This window comes from Diabrotica virgifera, chromosome 2, assembly GCF_917563875.1.
Source record: "Diabrotica virgifera virgifera chromosome 2, PGI_DIABVI_V3a".
In the NCBI taxonomy this organism is placed as follows: Eukaryota; Metazoa; Arthropoda; class Insecta; order Coleoptera; family Chrysomelidae; genus Diabrotica; species Diabrotica virgifera.
In genome coordinates this window covers 67,352,626-67,370,675 of record NC_065444.1, presented here as the reverse complement: position 1 = coordinate 67,370,675, position 18,050 = coordinate 67,352,626, and the positions used below count along the sequence as shown (strand labels likewise).

The 18,050-nt window shown below is 31.1% G+C and overlaps 1 protein-coding gene across 1 annotated transcript in view; it reads left to right on the top strand.

Moving 5' to 3' along the window:
- The window catches only part of LOC126880725 (synapsin-like), a 79,189-nt gene that overhangs the window by 60,387 nt on the left and 752 nt on the right, over window positions 1-18,050 (top strand). Inside the window, exons 4-5 of the mRNA XM_050644772.1 lie at window positions 10,302-10,412; window positions 17,759-17,863. Of these exons, the coding sequence (XP_050500729.1) occupies window positions 10,302-10,412; window positions 17,759-17,863 (216 nt within the window). The remainder of the gene's footprint in view (window positions 1-10,301; window positions 10,413-17,758; window positions 17,864-18,050) is intronic.

Below are 18,050 nucleotides of genomic sequence, written 5' to 3'. Positions count from 1 at the left end.
ACCGAAACCTTCGAAACTCCAGAAGATGACGTCCTTAGCAGTGATCATGGGCACCAGGTGCTCCGGGAGTCGGGTCAAACTTCAGAAGATGACGTGATCCTAGATACCAGGTGGTCCGGGTATTCGTAATCAGCGACTCCAAAAACCTCCAAGTAATATGTTTGCATCAAGTTAGTTCCGATAACCGAATTTAGCTCCAACCTCCAGATGACGTGTCTTAGCATGTCCCTTAACGTGGCTATTTTTCTGTAGTCATCTTTTTTCTTGACATCATCCTCAACACAATGCAAAACGTTGCAAGTCACTAGGTGTTGTATTTAAAAATAGATATTATTACTCCGGTGATTTTAGTGCTAAATTCCCTGGTCTAATAGATATTTAATGTCTAAAAACGAGACGAAAAAGCTGAATTTTGCTGACAATGTCAATTTTACCACCAAAAAAAAAAAAGATGTAAAAAAGTTTGCCACTTCTGCTCCCGGGCTTCTCCCTAAAGTCCCCCTCGTAGGGGGAAACGGAACACATCGAAGAATATGTACGCCGTAGAAAAAATGTTTTAAACAAGAAATAAGCTGAGATAACTTTGAACAAAAATATTTATTAGCACTTTTTGTGTAGAATGTGTAACGTTACAAACGTCAGATCTTTGCTATTTTATTTTTAAATAATTATTTTACTTTATTTTCTTTCATATTTCATTAGTAATAATTTTCTTCTATTTGTTTTACCAGTTTTCTTCGTTAAAAACTCGTTGGCGCCCTCTTTTATTATCCTCTTTTAATATCTTCTATTTACCTATTTACCATATCTCTTTTCATCTAACATCTAAATCATCAACTAAACATACTGAACTTACCCCGTATATTCTTACTCTATAAGTATCAGTCTTTTAATACGGATTATGGTTGTACACCTCCTCATACTTTGCGCTGTAGCTGTCATGTCAATGAGAATGACAGTAATTATTAGTAATGTAGGGGGAAAATTAATAATCTTATAAAAGGCAATTACAGAGCTGATAATAGCTATCTATTTCCAGACTTATTGTTCTCTTGGGGTGAGTTCTGTAATCTAAGTTTTTTATAGTCTACTTTTATTTTTTTTATAATCATTTTTTCTTATACCTAACCTTCAAATGTTCAACCATGTGTTTGGTTTCTATATGTCTTTTCATCTATTAATATGCACGTGTAAATCAAATTTTAACTAGTATCAATACTAATTCCATTTAATATACCCTTGCCATCTCCTACTCTTTGAATACTATTTGGCAAAGGTGCAATTTTGGTTTTTCTTCTTGATGTTTGATATGTGTTTTACTCTTATTATTTTTGGGAATAAGATCACCGTCCTCCCTCTGGGAGCATAAAAAAGCCTATCGCCGGCGATGACACAAGGCTGACAGCAATGAGACCATGACATCTAAACTACAGCACCCAACATCTTCAGCTGCAGGGATCTGAGGCCGAACATCTGCCCAGGTCTATAAGAAGGTACCATTCGACATCAAGAAGTTACCATCAGAATTTAATCCAGAATTGTTAGTTTTTGGCAACAATTTGAATATATTTTTTGTTAATGCATTTACTAAGTCATATTTTTATTATATTTTTATGAACAATAAACATGATTACTTAAAAATACTGTTTTGTTTGCTTTCATTCCAAACTTTCATAGTTCATTTTTCTAAGATTAGGAGAAGACGAACACACACCTGAGAGACTGAGCTAAGCTAAGGGTGTAGCGATTGTTATCTTGGATGATTGAAGTAATATTTTCGAATATTATTTCAATTAGCTGGGGTTGTCCATCGCTTACTTGTTTCAAATGAACTGTTTCTTTCAGACACAGCATATGAGGCGACAGGCGATTTTGAATGTCGGTTATGCTCACGAAATATTTTTTTACATAGAATTTACGTTTTGTACATTGTATCGTTGAGGGTTGTAAAAGTAAAAGAAATCCAACTCTATATTGGATATCCCCCGTCTAGCTGAATAGATAAAGTGATTTCTTTTAACTATTTTTTTCATCGTACCTCACTCATATACATATACATAAGAAATTAAAACTCGGTATAAAGGCTTCATTTTATTTTTTAAGAAAATATATTTGTACATTTCAAACACTCTACACAAATTATAAGGTACAAAAATAGTTTTAATATCTAGAAGCAAACAAAAAATAAGTTAGGAACATATTATTTTCTATTTTTAAGAGAGTAATATATACAGGGTGTTTGTAAATAAGTACGACATAATTAGTGGTAATCATGCATGAAAAATAATAACACTTTGCTCAACAAACCTATTGTCCGCAAATGCTTCGTTTCTGATATACGGGGTGTTGAAATTTTTCTTACAAAGTGACGATTTATTTATTATTCTAAAACCGGTTAATATAACTGAAACTTGATGGGTTGTAAGAGATAGTTATTGCGCATTTTTTGACATGAAATTAGGAATTTTATATTCATCACTGGCGCGCATACGAGTAGTTGTTAAAGAAAAATAGTAAACCACTGGGATATTTTCTATTAAATATCATTTTTAATTCCTCATTAATTTTGTAATAAAAAATCTATTTTCCCTTTTTTTTCATTTGACGCGCCATTTTTAAATATCATTTTTGAATTTCTCGTTCAATTTGTGATAAAAAATCTATTTTTTTTTTCATAGGATGCGCCATTTTTATGCAAAAAAAAATAAAACATCATAACGGTTACAAAATATTTGACGTACGTTTCTATACATTCAAAAATTGAAACTTATTTTGTGTACTTTTTATACCTAAGCGTTAAGATGCATTATTTTTTGCTTGAAAAGGGCGCTTCGTATGAAGAAAACGAAAGATAAATTTTTTATCACAAATTGAACGAGAAATTCAAAAATAATTTTCAATTTGAAATATTCCAGTGCCGTATTATTTTTTTCTTTAAAAAATCAGACCATTACCAGTATGCGCGCCACTGATAAATATAAAATATTTAATTGTATATAAAAAATTGTGCCATAACTACCTCTTAATACCCATCTTTCATTTGCATATCTTAATCGGTTTCAAAACAATAAATAAATCGTCAGTTTGTAAGTAACACCCCGAATCTCGGAAACGAAGCATTTGCGGACATATCTATAGAGCTAACCAGCATTATATTTTTATGCAAAATTACCACTTAAAATTTATGGCGCTTATTTATAAACATCCTGTATATTACCCTCTTAATATATTACTCATGTCTCCACACGAACTTTTTCACATGAAAAAACTCTGGCTCTATTGTCAATCAAATTACACAAAAATGCTTTTAAGGGGAGCAGAATTGATTATGTATTTCAAATATTATTCTTAACATAGATTCTTGCTATAGTACCTAAATATTTTATTAGAGAATTAGAGTACCTATATCTTAAAAATATTTCTCTACGGTTGTAGTACACATTATTTAGCCTTATAATTCATCCAGTCAATGACCATTTTCCCGCTTAATTTTCTGAGCCTCTGCCAGTTTGTACGAAAATTTGACTATAGGTTCTACTTTCCCTCAACTTCAAAGTTGACCCAACTCCCTACTGTGACGTAGAGAGCTTTTACCCTGGGAGTGCCCACCCCTTCGTGAGGAAGGTTTTTCTTATTAAAAATAACCGGAAATGGATGAATATACTAAACAACTCTTAACAAACTTTGTCCTAAACATTTTTGCTGAACGTCTATACTTTTCCACTTATTCGCAAATGAAAAATTTTGCTCAAAATTACTAAAAATGAGAAATTACCCAAAAAGTATTATTGGGTGATTGGGTAAAAATTTATGGTGGGGTGGGATAATGGTGCCTCTAGCTCAGAGGTTCCCAACCAGTGTGCCGCGGCACACTGGCACTGGTGTGCCCTGAAGTTCCTGTAGGTGTGCCGCGAAATTTGATTATACTCACTATCATTATAGAGAATATTTACCCAAGTGTGCCGTGCCTGAACCAGTTTTTAAGTTAGTGTGCCTCAAGATAAAAAGGTTGGGAAGCGCTGCTCTAGCTCTAACACAAGCGGATAAAGAGCATATTGAAAACTGGATCTTCTACGTCAAATGCCAAATGTCCATTTTTTGTGGATGTGAAAAATGCCCCTCAAAAATGAACTGCAAATATTTAAATGTACGTAAATTAAAAAAAAAAAATAACACAGATATATGTATAGCACACCCCCGTTATAAAAAAATTTGTTCACAATTGGCGATTAAGTAGTCCAGTATAAATATTAGCCCATATGAAAGGAAAATAAAGTAAAAATGAAAATAACCGGTTTCGTTTTGATTCAATTGGAGTCTGTTGCCATCTTCTGACACCGTATTTTGGGGCCTACCCTTTTTCAAAGAGGCTTTGCAAGAAGACTGATTTGAATCAAGAGGAAACGAGAAGATGGTATAAATATTAAAATATTTACACCGGAGTATGGTTAGACTGACCTCTAACGGGGAACGATGAAATGAGTGAAATAAATGTCGACAACGAATCAAGTAATCTGTTAACCTAGAACAGGCGACGCTAGGAAAATAAAGTAATATGAAAGGATAATTTAGATTGCTAGCACCCTTAAAAACATTTTGGTCAGATCACATTAATTGAGCATACAATTGCTTTATAATTAAAAAAATGTGTATATCTTACTTACTTGATAATGGTAATAAAAAAAGGTAATAAAAAACTAATTATAAAGTATTAGACAAATTATTTACAAAAGCAACAAATCATACAAAATGCAAAGGAAATATTATGGAACACTACTTAAACATCTACCTGCGTTATTACAATAGTTTAATAAAATATGAAGAAGGCGTTCTTTTGTAGATAATACCCTTTAGCATTATTAAAGCAACGTTTTAAGAACGTTATAAAAGAAAGTAAATTTTTCTAACAGTACAGATTGTGAAATAAAATGTAAGTAATAAAAAAAATCAAAGCAAAATATCATTGCACATTATTCCACAATGTTTCTAGAAATCTACTTTTATTCTGGAGTTCTTATTATGTCAATTAAATTAAAATTCGTTAAAAAAACCTTCGTAAAGACTATTTAATACGACGAAACATAAAAAATAACGAATAAAAAGGTCCAGCCTTGTTTACGAGCCGCTTGTGGCTACAACACGAGAACACAATTTATTTGCATCATAAATTCTGCAAAACACAATGTTTTTTCTGAAATCTGTCAAGAACAACTAATTCTCAGCGGAAATTCTGTTCGTATAAAAACAGTGCGGGAATATTTTCCACCTAGGTTGAGAATATTAGGTAGGTATTCTAGGACTTTTAGGATAAATTTGAATACTGACGCGTTTGACGTTTTTTAGTGATAATATTATAATAGTAAATTCTTTCTATCTTGCTCTCTTTCTCCCTTTCCTTACCTAAATCCTTTCAAGTGTCGGATTTGGGTTTAGTTTAGTACATATTCACCCATATCTTCCAGTCTTTTCTGTCTTGTGCTATTATTTTCATTTCTTCAAGCGTTTTCTGTTTCTTTCCCCTATGTATCTACTATTTGATATATCCATTTTTTCCTCGGTCTGCCTTTTTTTGTTTGTAATATTTCTTGTTTCGTGAATTTTTCTCATTAGTCTACTGGGTTTTATTCTCATCAGATGTCCATACCAGTTTAATTGTCTCTTTATTATTTTGTTCATTATTGGTTTCTGTTTAGTTATCCCTCTTATTGTCTCATTACTTATTCTACCCTATTTGGCCTTTCTGGCTATAGCTCGTAAAGTATTTAATCGTAATCGTAAAGTAGATGACAAGTATTTTTTTAATAATGCATGTTACGTACAGGGATTACATATCATCCATTCTATCTGTGTCGCTGTTTGGAATTCAGGAAAATGGCCATCTGATTGGTGTACCTCAATTTATATCCTACTACACAAAAAATCAACTACTACCAGATGTGAAAACTACCGCACACTGTCACTAATGACATATGCTAGTAAAACCTTGTTGCATATTATCAAAAACAGATTAAAAGCTTATCTACATTACCAAATACCTCAGGAACAAGCGGGGTTTGTAAAGGGTAAAGGTACAAGAGAAAAAATCCTGAACCTGAGACAACTCATTGAAAAATCTAGAGAATTTCAAGTACCTATAATTATATGCTTCGTTGACTACCAAAAAGCATTTGATTGTGTAAGCTGGATAAATCTGTGGTCAATTTTAATAGAAATGGGCGCACCAATGCACCTGGTGACACTTATTAAAAATCTGTACCAGTCTAATATAGCGACAGTACGACTAGATCAGAAGTTCTCAATCCAATTCAAGACCGAGAGAGGTGTTAGACAAGGATTCGTGTTGTCACCTGACTTATTTAACATTTATGGTGAACATGTCATGAGGATGGTTTTAAAAGGATGGGCCGGTGGAGTAACAGTAGCTAATAGGAAAATCTCCAATTTAAGATTTGCTGATGACACTACACTTATAGCAGAAAATGAGCAAGAAATGGTTGATCTTCTGCGAAGAGTTGAGTACGAAAGCAATAAAGTTGGTCTGAAAATCAATAAAGCTAAGACAAAAATAATGGTGGTCGACAGATTCGACACTATTCAACTGACTAACATGTTACAGGAATACCAGATAGTAAACACATTTGTCTATCTCGGGTCTAGTATAACTAACGATGGTAACTGTGAAGCAGAAGTTGGGAGATGTATTGGTATAGAGACTGGTGAATGCCCTTGTATTCTCAATATTTCTATACGGAGCAGAGACTTGGACACTTCGCGCATGCGAGCGCCAAAAAATTGATGCCTTTGAGATGTGGTGCTGGAGAAGAATGCTACGCATACCTTGGATAGCTCATAGGACAAACGTTTCCATTCTAAACCAACTCAATATTAAAAAAAGGCTGTCCACAATCTGTCTGCAACGAATTCTGCAATTCTTTGGTCACGTGGTTCACAGAGGTTTAGAGAGATTAATTGTTTCTGGAAACGTTCCGGGGAGAAGATCAAGAGGACGATCGCCAACTAGATGGTCTGACCAAATAAAGCATTCAGCTGTAAACTCATTCTGCGAAGCTCTTAGAGCAGCTGAAGATAAAGACCAATGGAGAAACATTGTTAGGAATATTGGAAGAAATCACGATCCTCAGTAATGGGGAAACGACAAGAGAGAGAGAGATGTTACGTACAGTTGCCATCAAGTTATGGCAGAAAAAACCTTAATCTTAAGGAGTTCTTTCCTATTCTCTTTTGTTCATCTTGTGGCATTGATAATTCGCTATACCCATTAAACTCGTAATACCATGAGATATAATAAGTGCTCAAAAGCTTCTATTTTTTCACATTTGTCTTCTTATCAGACCATGATTCGATGATGTACACCACTGACCAAATATAACATCTCATAAGGTGTATTTTCCGTTCTAAGCTGAGATTTCAACTATAAAATACTTATTTCGGTTCAACCCAATATTGTTGTATATAGAAGAAAATATTGAAGCGGTATGGACATGGAACAAGGACCAATGACAGCACGTGGATACAAAAATCACAGACTCGAGCCGCATAGACAGAAACAGCAGAAAATCCTGAAGAAACGAGCAAAATGAAATTATGTTTAAACGTGGTATTAGAAACTAAGAATGGAGAGAAATGACAAAATTTGAGTAGTTAAACCTAGTATCTATAAAAACGGAAAGAACAAAATAAAGCCGCAGGATAGATTTGGAAGCAGACAAGAAGTTAAAGTGGTGATTGGTAGCGCCGCCCAACAAAATGAAAAACAAAAAGGTGCTTGAGTTTTTCTAGTAACACTTATAATATTTTCGAAAGGAATAAAGTGGATTTTGTGCATCGATTCGTCGCTATGAATAAGACAAGTGGATAAGACATCATGATTCTGAATAAAAAAAGGCTAAAGAATGGTGGGCTCTGAAACAAATTCGTTTCCAGAAATCGGAAAAGAAGGTGTGAGCATCAATATCAATTCTTTGGGATGCGAAAGGAATTTTTTGTGAGTTACCTACTTGCAAACTGGCAAATTAATAAATTCTGAATACTGATGTAACCTTTTAGACCAGATGAAGAAAAAAATTCGTGAAAAAATTTGGTTTACAGAAAAAATCCTTTTTCATTGGGACAATCCACTGCGTCATATGAGCATTTTGACAATGGCTAAAATCCATAAATTAAAGTTCAAATTGTTAGGACATCCACCGTATTCGCCAGATTTGGCCCCTAGCGACTTCCATCTATTTCAGTACTCAGAAAAATGTATGCGTTGAAAGCGTTTTTCATCAAATAAGGAGATCATAAATGGCAAAAAATAAGAAAGCCGTTGGTCCTGACAACATACCTACAGAAATGTTAAAGCTCATAAACGAGGAAAACATTGGAATACTAGTCAAACTTTTCAATGATGTTTATTCGACTGGTGATATCCCTGAAGATTGGTTAAAGTCCGAATTCATAACCCTACCAAAAAAAAACAACGTCCGAAAAACTGTAGCGATTATAGAATGATAAGCCTTATGAGCCACACTTTGAAAATCTTTCTACGTATCATCCATAGTAGAATCAGAGATAAATGTGAAGAGGATCAGGATGAAACACAATTTGGCTTCAGAAATGGACTGGGAACCCGGGACGCACTCTTTGCACTAAATGTGTTATTGCAGAAATGCCGAGATCAAAGGAAAGACGTATTTGCTGTATTTACTGACTATGAGAAAGCCTTTGATCGAGTACATCACAAATTAATTAAAATATTAAAGGATAAAGGAGTTGATAGTCAAGATGTACGAATCACAGAAAAATTATACTGGCGTCAAACAGCGACAGCTTGCATAAATGGAAAATCAAGAGAATTATGAGAAAAAGAGGTGTCAGACAGGGTTGTATACTGTCCCCACTGATATTCAATTTATATTCAGATAGAATATTTAAGGAAGCGCTGCATAATTTGGAATGGGGTGTGAAAGTTAATGGAATTCTGATAAATACAATCAGATATGCAGACGATACAGGTATTTTAAGTGATGATATGAATGGATTACAACACCTTTTAAATGCCATTGACACAGTGGGAAGAGAGTTTGGCCTAAACATAAACTGTTCAAAAACAAAATACATGGTATTTAGCCGTTTGGCTCATCAAGATTAACGGTTATATGTTGATGGTCATAATTCAAATAGTACCCAGTTTTAAATATCTTGGTTGCCATATTTCTGACCAACTAGATTCAGATAAAGAGATAACATGTAGAATCGAGATAGCCCGCACGACATATTTAAAAATGAGGTCATTATTCTGTAATGATAAGTTGCATGCAACTTTAACTTCGAAAGCGTATGATTAAATGTTACATTTGGTCAGTCCTCTTGTATGGTATCGAAGCATGGACATTAAAAATATCCACCATTAATCGTTTAGAGGCCTTTGAAATGTGGCTGCACAGACGTACACTGAAAATACCATGGACGGCTATGCTGACAAATGTGGCAGTCCTTAAGAGAGCAAATGCTGCCCGCGAGCTGCTTGATAACATCAAATATAGAAAGATGGCCTATTTTGGACACGTAGTAAGGGGAGACCGGTATAATATTCTTCAACTTATTATGATGGATAAAATCGAAGGACGCAGAGGAATTGACAGAAAGCAGTCCTCTTGGTTGAAGAATATCCGGGAGTGGACAGGAATAAAGAAAGCAGAACAACTATGTTAATCGCCAACGTCAAGGGGACTTGATAGAGCACGTTAAGAAGAAGAAGGAGATCATAACTAACAGGTGTGAAAGTGTATTTTGCAGCCGGTCCAGATTTTCACTTCAGGGGTGGAATTCATTAATAATTGCAATCTTTTTGGCACAAGTGTGTTGATGTTCAGGGAGACTATACTGAATAATGAAGTGTATTTTAAATTTTATTAATGTTGAATAATATTAAAGTGTATATTGAACAGCCATTTATTTGATTTCAAGCCCATTGCATGAAACTTTAAACGGAAAGGAAATTTCATAATTTTTAATTTATATATTTTATCGACTATTCTCAACTACAATACTTGAAACATTAACAACTCCACAATCGACTAATTTCAAATTCAAACTATCCTAATATCCATGTCACATTACTAAGTGAAACTCTATTGATTTTCCAATAAACTCAATCTGTAACGACTATAAAAACAAACCCATAAAGTTTAAAACTTTATCGTGCAGTAAGCAGTAACAGTATGGTAATGTTGACCCACTTTTTAGACACTTGAGGCTTTCTATTAGCAACTATCGATAATTTCTTTTGTTTTCAGGTCAGACAGAATCTTAAAGATGCGGGAGAGGACTACAGGAAACTTCTTCTGGCTCTGAAGTTCGGAGGAGTTCCAAGCATTAATAATTTGAACTCCATCTTCAACTTCCAGGTAACTTTAAAATAGTATTTACTCCAAGTGAAAAGAATTGTTTAAGTAATCATGTAAATATGTATGTTGTATGAATTTCTTTTTCCCTTGTAAATAAATTTCGAATCATTGGCTAATCATTAGGCTTAAAAAAATAATTTCACTTATAATTTTCACAACAAATTGTGAACTACGATTGTTTATTTGAAATCAATTTTTGATCACGTTAGCCTTATACTAAATTTACAATCAAGATGCAGTAGAAATAAACAAAACAAGACGCGTTAAATTCTACTAAGAGCCCCCCCGAATCATAATTTACAATGTTTTACATTGTAAATCCCAAATCATGATTTCCAAAGTTTATACATTTACTCTGGGCTAATTAGCAAAATTCATGGAAAAGTTATTTACCAGCAATTTTATTGCTGGAATCGAATTATAAGATCCTATATATTAATAATATAGCTATGCAAAGTCCGCAGATAGTGTGCTACTTTTTTATAAACAAAAGAGCGCCGACAAATCGTATTTTTTTCAATTATTGCTCTATAACTCCGAAGATTTTAACTTTACATCAAAAACACCCAAATAAAAATTCACCGCAATTAAATTCTGCATAGAAATATTTTTTTTCCGATTTGCTCCGACTAAAATTTCCCTCGGAAAATGCGGGTTTTCCCAACACAATCTCTAATTTTCAAATAAAGTTTTAGGTAAGTAATTATTAATCAATAATTAAATAACTTGGTGACATCAAAGCTTTCTTGGTATACATTGTAATTCCAGAAGCCGGTGAAAATTAAACGAATAATTTACCAACAATTCAATTGTAAATTAACAATTTACGATCGCAATAATAACCAAAATAATCATGGTTCATTGATCAAACTTATAAAGATTATAAAGATGGGATGCTTATTTAATATTTTATAGACAAAATATAAATTTTTCGTTTTTTTTTCATAATCTTTAAATTTTGAAAAAAAAATAGTTATAATACGCTGGTCTAATTAGTAAAGTACAAAGAAAGGTTATTTACCAGCAATTTTATTGCTGGAATCGAATATTATGATCCTATATATTAATAATATAGGTATGCAAAGTCCACAGATAGTGTGCTACTTTTTTTATTAACAAAATGGCGCCCATAAATCGTGTTTTTTTCAATTATTGGTCTATAACTCCGAAGATTTTAACTTTACGCCAAAAACATTCAAATAAAAATTCACCCCAATTTAATTCTACATAGAGGCATGTTTTTCCAGATTTGCTCCGACGAAAATTTTCCTCGGAAAATGTGGGTTTTCCCAACAAAATCTCGAATTTTCAAATAAATTTTTTGGGCAAGTAATTATTTATCAATAATTAAATAAATTGGTGAAATAAAAGCTTTCTTGGTATAGATTATAACTGCAGAAGCCGGTGAAAATTAAACGAATGTTTTAGCAACAATTCAATTGTTAATTAATTTACAGTCGCAATAACAACCAAAATAATCTGATCAAACTTAGAAAAATTATAAAGATGTGATGCCTATTTAATATTTTGTCGATAAAATATAAATTTTTCATTTTTTTGCATAATCTTTAAATGTTAAAAAAATAGTTATAAACAAATTAACATTTCTCAGAAATTGTTTATTATATTCTAATTTTAAAAAAATACTTAAAATGCGTATTTCAGAGGTCTTGAAAATGAATGCTTTAAAAAAATTTCCAACCATTTGCAAAAAAGTTATGAAACAGCAAAATAAACATACGATTACTCCGTTGGTTATAATTTGTTTTAATTGTTTCAAAGCTTAAAAGTGAGTTTATGGTACAAATTAATTACTCTCAAAAAATATCAAACATTAGTTCAATGGTTATATTTTAATAAAAGATTAAAATTTTTTTTTGGAATTTTTAGCACGAAAGTAGGCTTGATACAGAGCCGGAGCTAAAATGTTCACTCGAAGCGATTGACGCAGCATACAAACAAATACTACTCTACGTCGCGCGACGGTCGTAGCTTAGAGTGAAAATTTAGCTACGGTACTGTATTACTCTACTTTCGCGCGTGTAAATTAAAGTCTTAAATATAATTTAATCTATAATTAAATCTTTAATTAAAATATAACCATTAAACTAATAATCGATATTTTTTGTAAGTAATTAGCTTGTACTTTAAACTCACTTTTATGCTTTAAAGAATTAAAAAATATATAAACAACGAAGTAATCGTATGTTTATTTTGCTGTTTCATAACTTTTTTACAAATGGTTGCCAAAAAGTTTTAAAGCATCCATTTTCAAGATCTTTGAATTACGCATTTTACCTATTTTTTAAAATTAGAATATAATAAAAATTTTCTGGGAAACGTTAATTTGTTAATACCTATTTTTTTTTAAACATTTAAAGATTATTCAAAAAAATTAAGAATTTATATTTTGTCGACAAAATATTAAATAGGCATCTCATCTTTATAAGATTTCAAAGTTTGATCAGTGTATCATAAATATTTTGGTTATTATTGCGACCGTAAATTATTAATTAATAATTGAATTGTTGCTAAAATATTCGTTTAATTTTCACCGGCTTCTGGAACAATAATCTAAACCAAGAAAGTTTTTATGTCACCGAGTTATTTAATTATTGGTAGATAATTACTTATCTAAAACTTTATTTGAAATTTAAAGATTTTTTTGGGAAAACCCGCATTTTCCGAGGAAAATTTTCATCGGAGCAGATCGGGAAAAACATTTCTTTATGCAGAATTTAATTTCGGTGAATTTTTATTAGAGTGTTTTTAGTGTAAAGTTAAAATTTTCGGAGTTATGGAGGAAAAATTGAAAAAAACACGTTTTGTAGGCGCCATTTTGTTAATAAAAAAAGTAGCATACTATCTTCGGACTTTGCATACCTATATTATTAATATATATAATCATAATCTTCGATTCCAGCAATAAAATTGCTGGTAAATAACTTTTCCCAAAAATGGCCTATTCTCCGGTAATCAGCCCAGACTAATTATAAATTATGAGTCGGGAGTAGGTATTGGGACCGTGCAAGTTCGGCAAAGCGACCTCTATTTCTACGCTCTGTACTTTTTTTCGCACTTTTAATTATATTGGCCAATTATATTAGTCCTGGTTGCTGGATAATTGTCAAGACCATAGTCCAAAAAAATAATAAGAAGAAAAAATAAGATGCAGGTTATGTTTATCAAACGTAAACAATTGTATGTAGTAAATAAAATCAGTTATTAAAATGCAGTACTGCAAGCAAAATACAATTAATTAAATTTACCTTTATATAATAATTGCATATCATATCAATATTGTGGAGCAATATATAATTTTTCTGAGTCAATGACAGAAGGTATGAAATATATGAAATATACGTCAATTTGACAATTTCAATTGACAATATGAATTATTTAAGATAGTTGCAATATTTCTCCGCGACTCGCGCACGGTCGTTTCTCGTTTCCCTTCCAAGTACTTGCACACCGCGAATAGTCATATGATGCTTGGAGGTATATCTTGTTTAAATTTCACCCATCGCCAGGGTTTAGTATATAACACTCCAATGTAAGACTTTTGGTCGGCATTTTAAGGGTTTTAACCCATGTATTTTTGGTGGCTTAGCATGTAGAGCTTGTGAGAATAACCTATTTTTTTTTCTTGGTCAACCTTTAAAATTTTTACTCTTGTCTTCACTAATTATGGTTATACTTATTTTAGGCTTAGAACACTGATGATTAGGGAGCGGATTTTATGCTAAATGCATATTGCATGCATATTTCGCATATTTGAGAACTTTACTAAATTTTGCATATTTTTAAAGAAACATGCATATTTTGTGCCTATTAAAAAACATTTAAGTCCAAAAAAAAAATTTTAAATTTTTTAATTTGACACAAAATATTTCCCCGCGCAGGCTGTCGTATCTATTAATTCGAGAACTACCTGAAGAGGACGGCTCATTCACTGCCTTTCATTTTTTCTTAGAAAATACCCGATCTTTACACAAAGTACTTATAGTGCTTATAGTAACCCGTTATAAAATGATTGTAGGATGTTAAAGTGATGAAGGATGGTTTACCCGGAAATCCGAATTTTATTTACTTTTATTATATTGTGTAAGTACCTATAATTCTGGTGATTCTTTTAAATCCTCTATTGTTAAGAGAATTTACACCTTTAACCATAGTTTTACGATTTTCTAACGGAAATTAACAAGTTATTTTAAATACGCCCCAATTACTTCTATTGATGTTGAAATGAGTTTTTCAAGTTATAAAAATATTTTATCTAATCAAAGAATATGTTTCCTCGTAAAGAATTTGGAAAAACACATTGTAGTGAATTATAATCGAAGATAATATTATATTTATAGTGATATTGTTGTTTTATTTTAAATAGGTAACTATTAGTAGCAGTTTTTATATAAACTGTGAATAAATTGCATATATTATAAAAAAATGATTTTATTTGAGAGATAATAAATAAGATTGTCGCCCCCCCTATAAAAGAACCCCTTAGAATAGAATAGAACAGAAAATTTGTGGTTTCTCGAAATGCATTTTTTGAATTTTTGTGCATATCTTGCGCATATTTCGTAATTTTTTACCGCATATATATGTGCATATTTAATCAAAATTGATCGCATATAAATCCGCTCCCTACTGGTGATGCTCTCTTTAGAGCGAAAACGTTCTGTTTTAATGTAGCCCTTTATTGGGGTTTGAATAAATTTTTTTTTAGCTTCTTTTACACAGAAGATATTTTCTTCAATTTTTGTAATTAATGGTATACAGGAAATTTTTTCTTATGGATTACAACAGAAACGTACGTATGGGGATTATGCATCATCCCTGAACCGAATTGAAACATAATCTGTCTTTAATGTTTAATTTGTAATAATATTTAGATAATCTTTAATAATGCTACGTTCCTACTATCTTCACTTCTCGATATTTTATTACAAATGTTAAATTTTTAAGAGTATACAATTTTATTAAACCTACAAATAAATAACAAAAAAACCAATAACAACAATAGTAGAATACGGGAAACAGTTTTATACGAATAGAAATATCTACATTGACTGGTTAAATGCTACTTTTTGTATTTTGTATAAAATTATATGGATGTTTGAATCATGAGATACGGCATACATATGGTTTGTTTTTAAACCAAGAGGAGTAAACTAAAAAGACGGATTCACACCCAAGAAAATCACTAGAAAAATACCCAAATACATCTTCTTTTTTGGTTGATCATATCGGCTTTCGATGGTAATCCATAAATATTATATTATACTAATACGTCACTAAAGAGTTCTAAAAACAAACTTTTTTTTATATAAAAGCAGACTAAAAATCTAAAAATTAAAGAAATAATCCAGAAAACTCAAAAAGGCTGATATAATTTAATTAATCTATGAAATTCCATTAGTGTCAAAATTTGATAAATGTCATTAATGTCAAAATTTCATAACAGTGGAGTAAACTTGCCTGAGGTTGGACCAATTATAGACAAGCATTACGGCGCGGTAAATTTTAATTACTCCTCTTGGTTTAAAAACAGACCACAGAAACATAATTGATATATACATGAAAAAAAGATAATATTAAATTTTAACAGTCATGCCCACCAAACTAGATATATAAAACATAATACAATTCTACCAAAATGTAATAAATCCATCCTTCAAAGATATGTTGGTTACATAGGGCCCAAATTGTACAATTTGCTACCGGATAATTTAAAACAATTTAAAAATTATAAAAAACATAGTTATAAATATGAAATTAAACAATGGATTGGGAACAAATCAACAAAATTCTGCGAAGAACTTATCAATGGACAATAATTGTAATAATTAAACTTAAATAAGAAATAAAAAATTATATCGAAAATAAAAATTGTATCTAAATAGATTTTTATTATCAACTGCAACATTTCTTGAATTATTGATGGCCACATTTATATCACAAATTATATTAAAATTATTATATTTTTATTTTTTCGAAAACTGTATACATTTATACATTTGTTAAATATTTTTTGTGTTTGTTTATATTTGTAAATTAGTATATTATATTTTTAAGTCTCACGCACAAGGGGTGCTACTTTTGTATGTATATTAGTAATATATATACAGGGTAGCTCAACTTCAGTGAGTTATTTATGTTTATTTAGGTAGTACTCATTGTTATTTTTTTTGTAAATCTTTATTGTTATTCCTAAATAAACATCATCCAGATTAGCTGGGTCTAAATGAACACCTTTATAAGACCATGCAGAAAGCTGTACATCAGCTGTACATCAGAAACATCATTATTATTATTATTATTATTATAAAATATGATTTTGTGTCCAAATAAAATATAAAAATGTGTTTGGTGGAGAAGCACTTTTCACTACATTATTTTTACTAGTTATTTCAAATTTATTACATTGCTATAAAACGCAGATTTTTATGGCCTTAGCTTCAATACCTATTTAGCCACCCGATTTGATAAGCAAAATAGTTTAACATTTTCTTATTTTCTTGAAATTTATTTTATTGTAATTACTATCGTTCTTGCACCCGATTTCCTAATTTTCCCATTTGAGAACAATATTGATAATGATACAACTGTGATTAAACTTGGGACACGCTTCACGACTTAGCAGATAATTATTGGTATTGATCTTCCAATATCAAACGGAATTAATATCCTGCCTTTAGATTATATTTGAATTTAATTCAACAGAAACAATTATAATTATCAGACATAATGCAAAAAAGTAAGAAAGTTGACGTATATGAATATTAGGATTAGGCATGTTAGCTTTACGGAAGTACAAATATAATATAAATGTATTTTGAATTCTGAAAATAATTGGCGCCCAATGTTCTGACAACAGTGTCAACTTCATAAAAGAGCTTAAAATTCAAAACAACTCCAACTGAAGAAAAAAAGTTTTAAAATTGATAGCACAAGTCATACTCATCAATTGAAACAAAAAAAAAATACATACAGAAAAAATTATTTATAACTTGTGAAGACGAAATTTTTTATATATTTAAAATATTAAGTTATCTTTAAGTTGATGAAATTACCTTATAGAAATTGTTTTTGAATAAGCAATACGTTGAATTTTGAATTCTGTTTTCATAACTAACAGTGGAGTAAAAATTCAATATTTTGTAGGATCTAGAAATTAAACGATACATAATATACTTAGTAAAAAATTAATTTTTCGACTTTTTGTCCCGTTTAAGGTATATACTTATTTTTATTTAGTGCTATTATTATGCACTTTTAAGACACTTAACATTATATATTCATCTAAAAACCAATAGTGTTTTAAAATGCAACTTCTTTTTCAGGATAAACCTTGGGTGTTTGGACATTTGGTTCAACTTCAAAGAAGATTGGGAAAAGAAAGTTTTCCACTCATCGAACAAACATTTTATCCAGATCATCGTGAAATGGTAAGTCATCCGCTTGTAATTATCTATCTTTATAATATTGTCCCTGATTTTTAAGCTAAATAATTGTATGTCATATACAAAGATCTAAATATATAAAATAAAGGATAATGTGGTAAGTAATAAAAGAAGCAGGAATTAACAACCAAGGTCTGCAAATAATGAGAAACCTTTACTGGAATCAGACCTC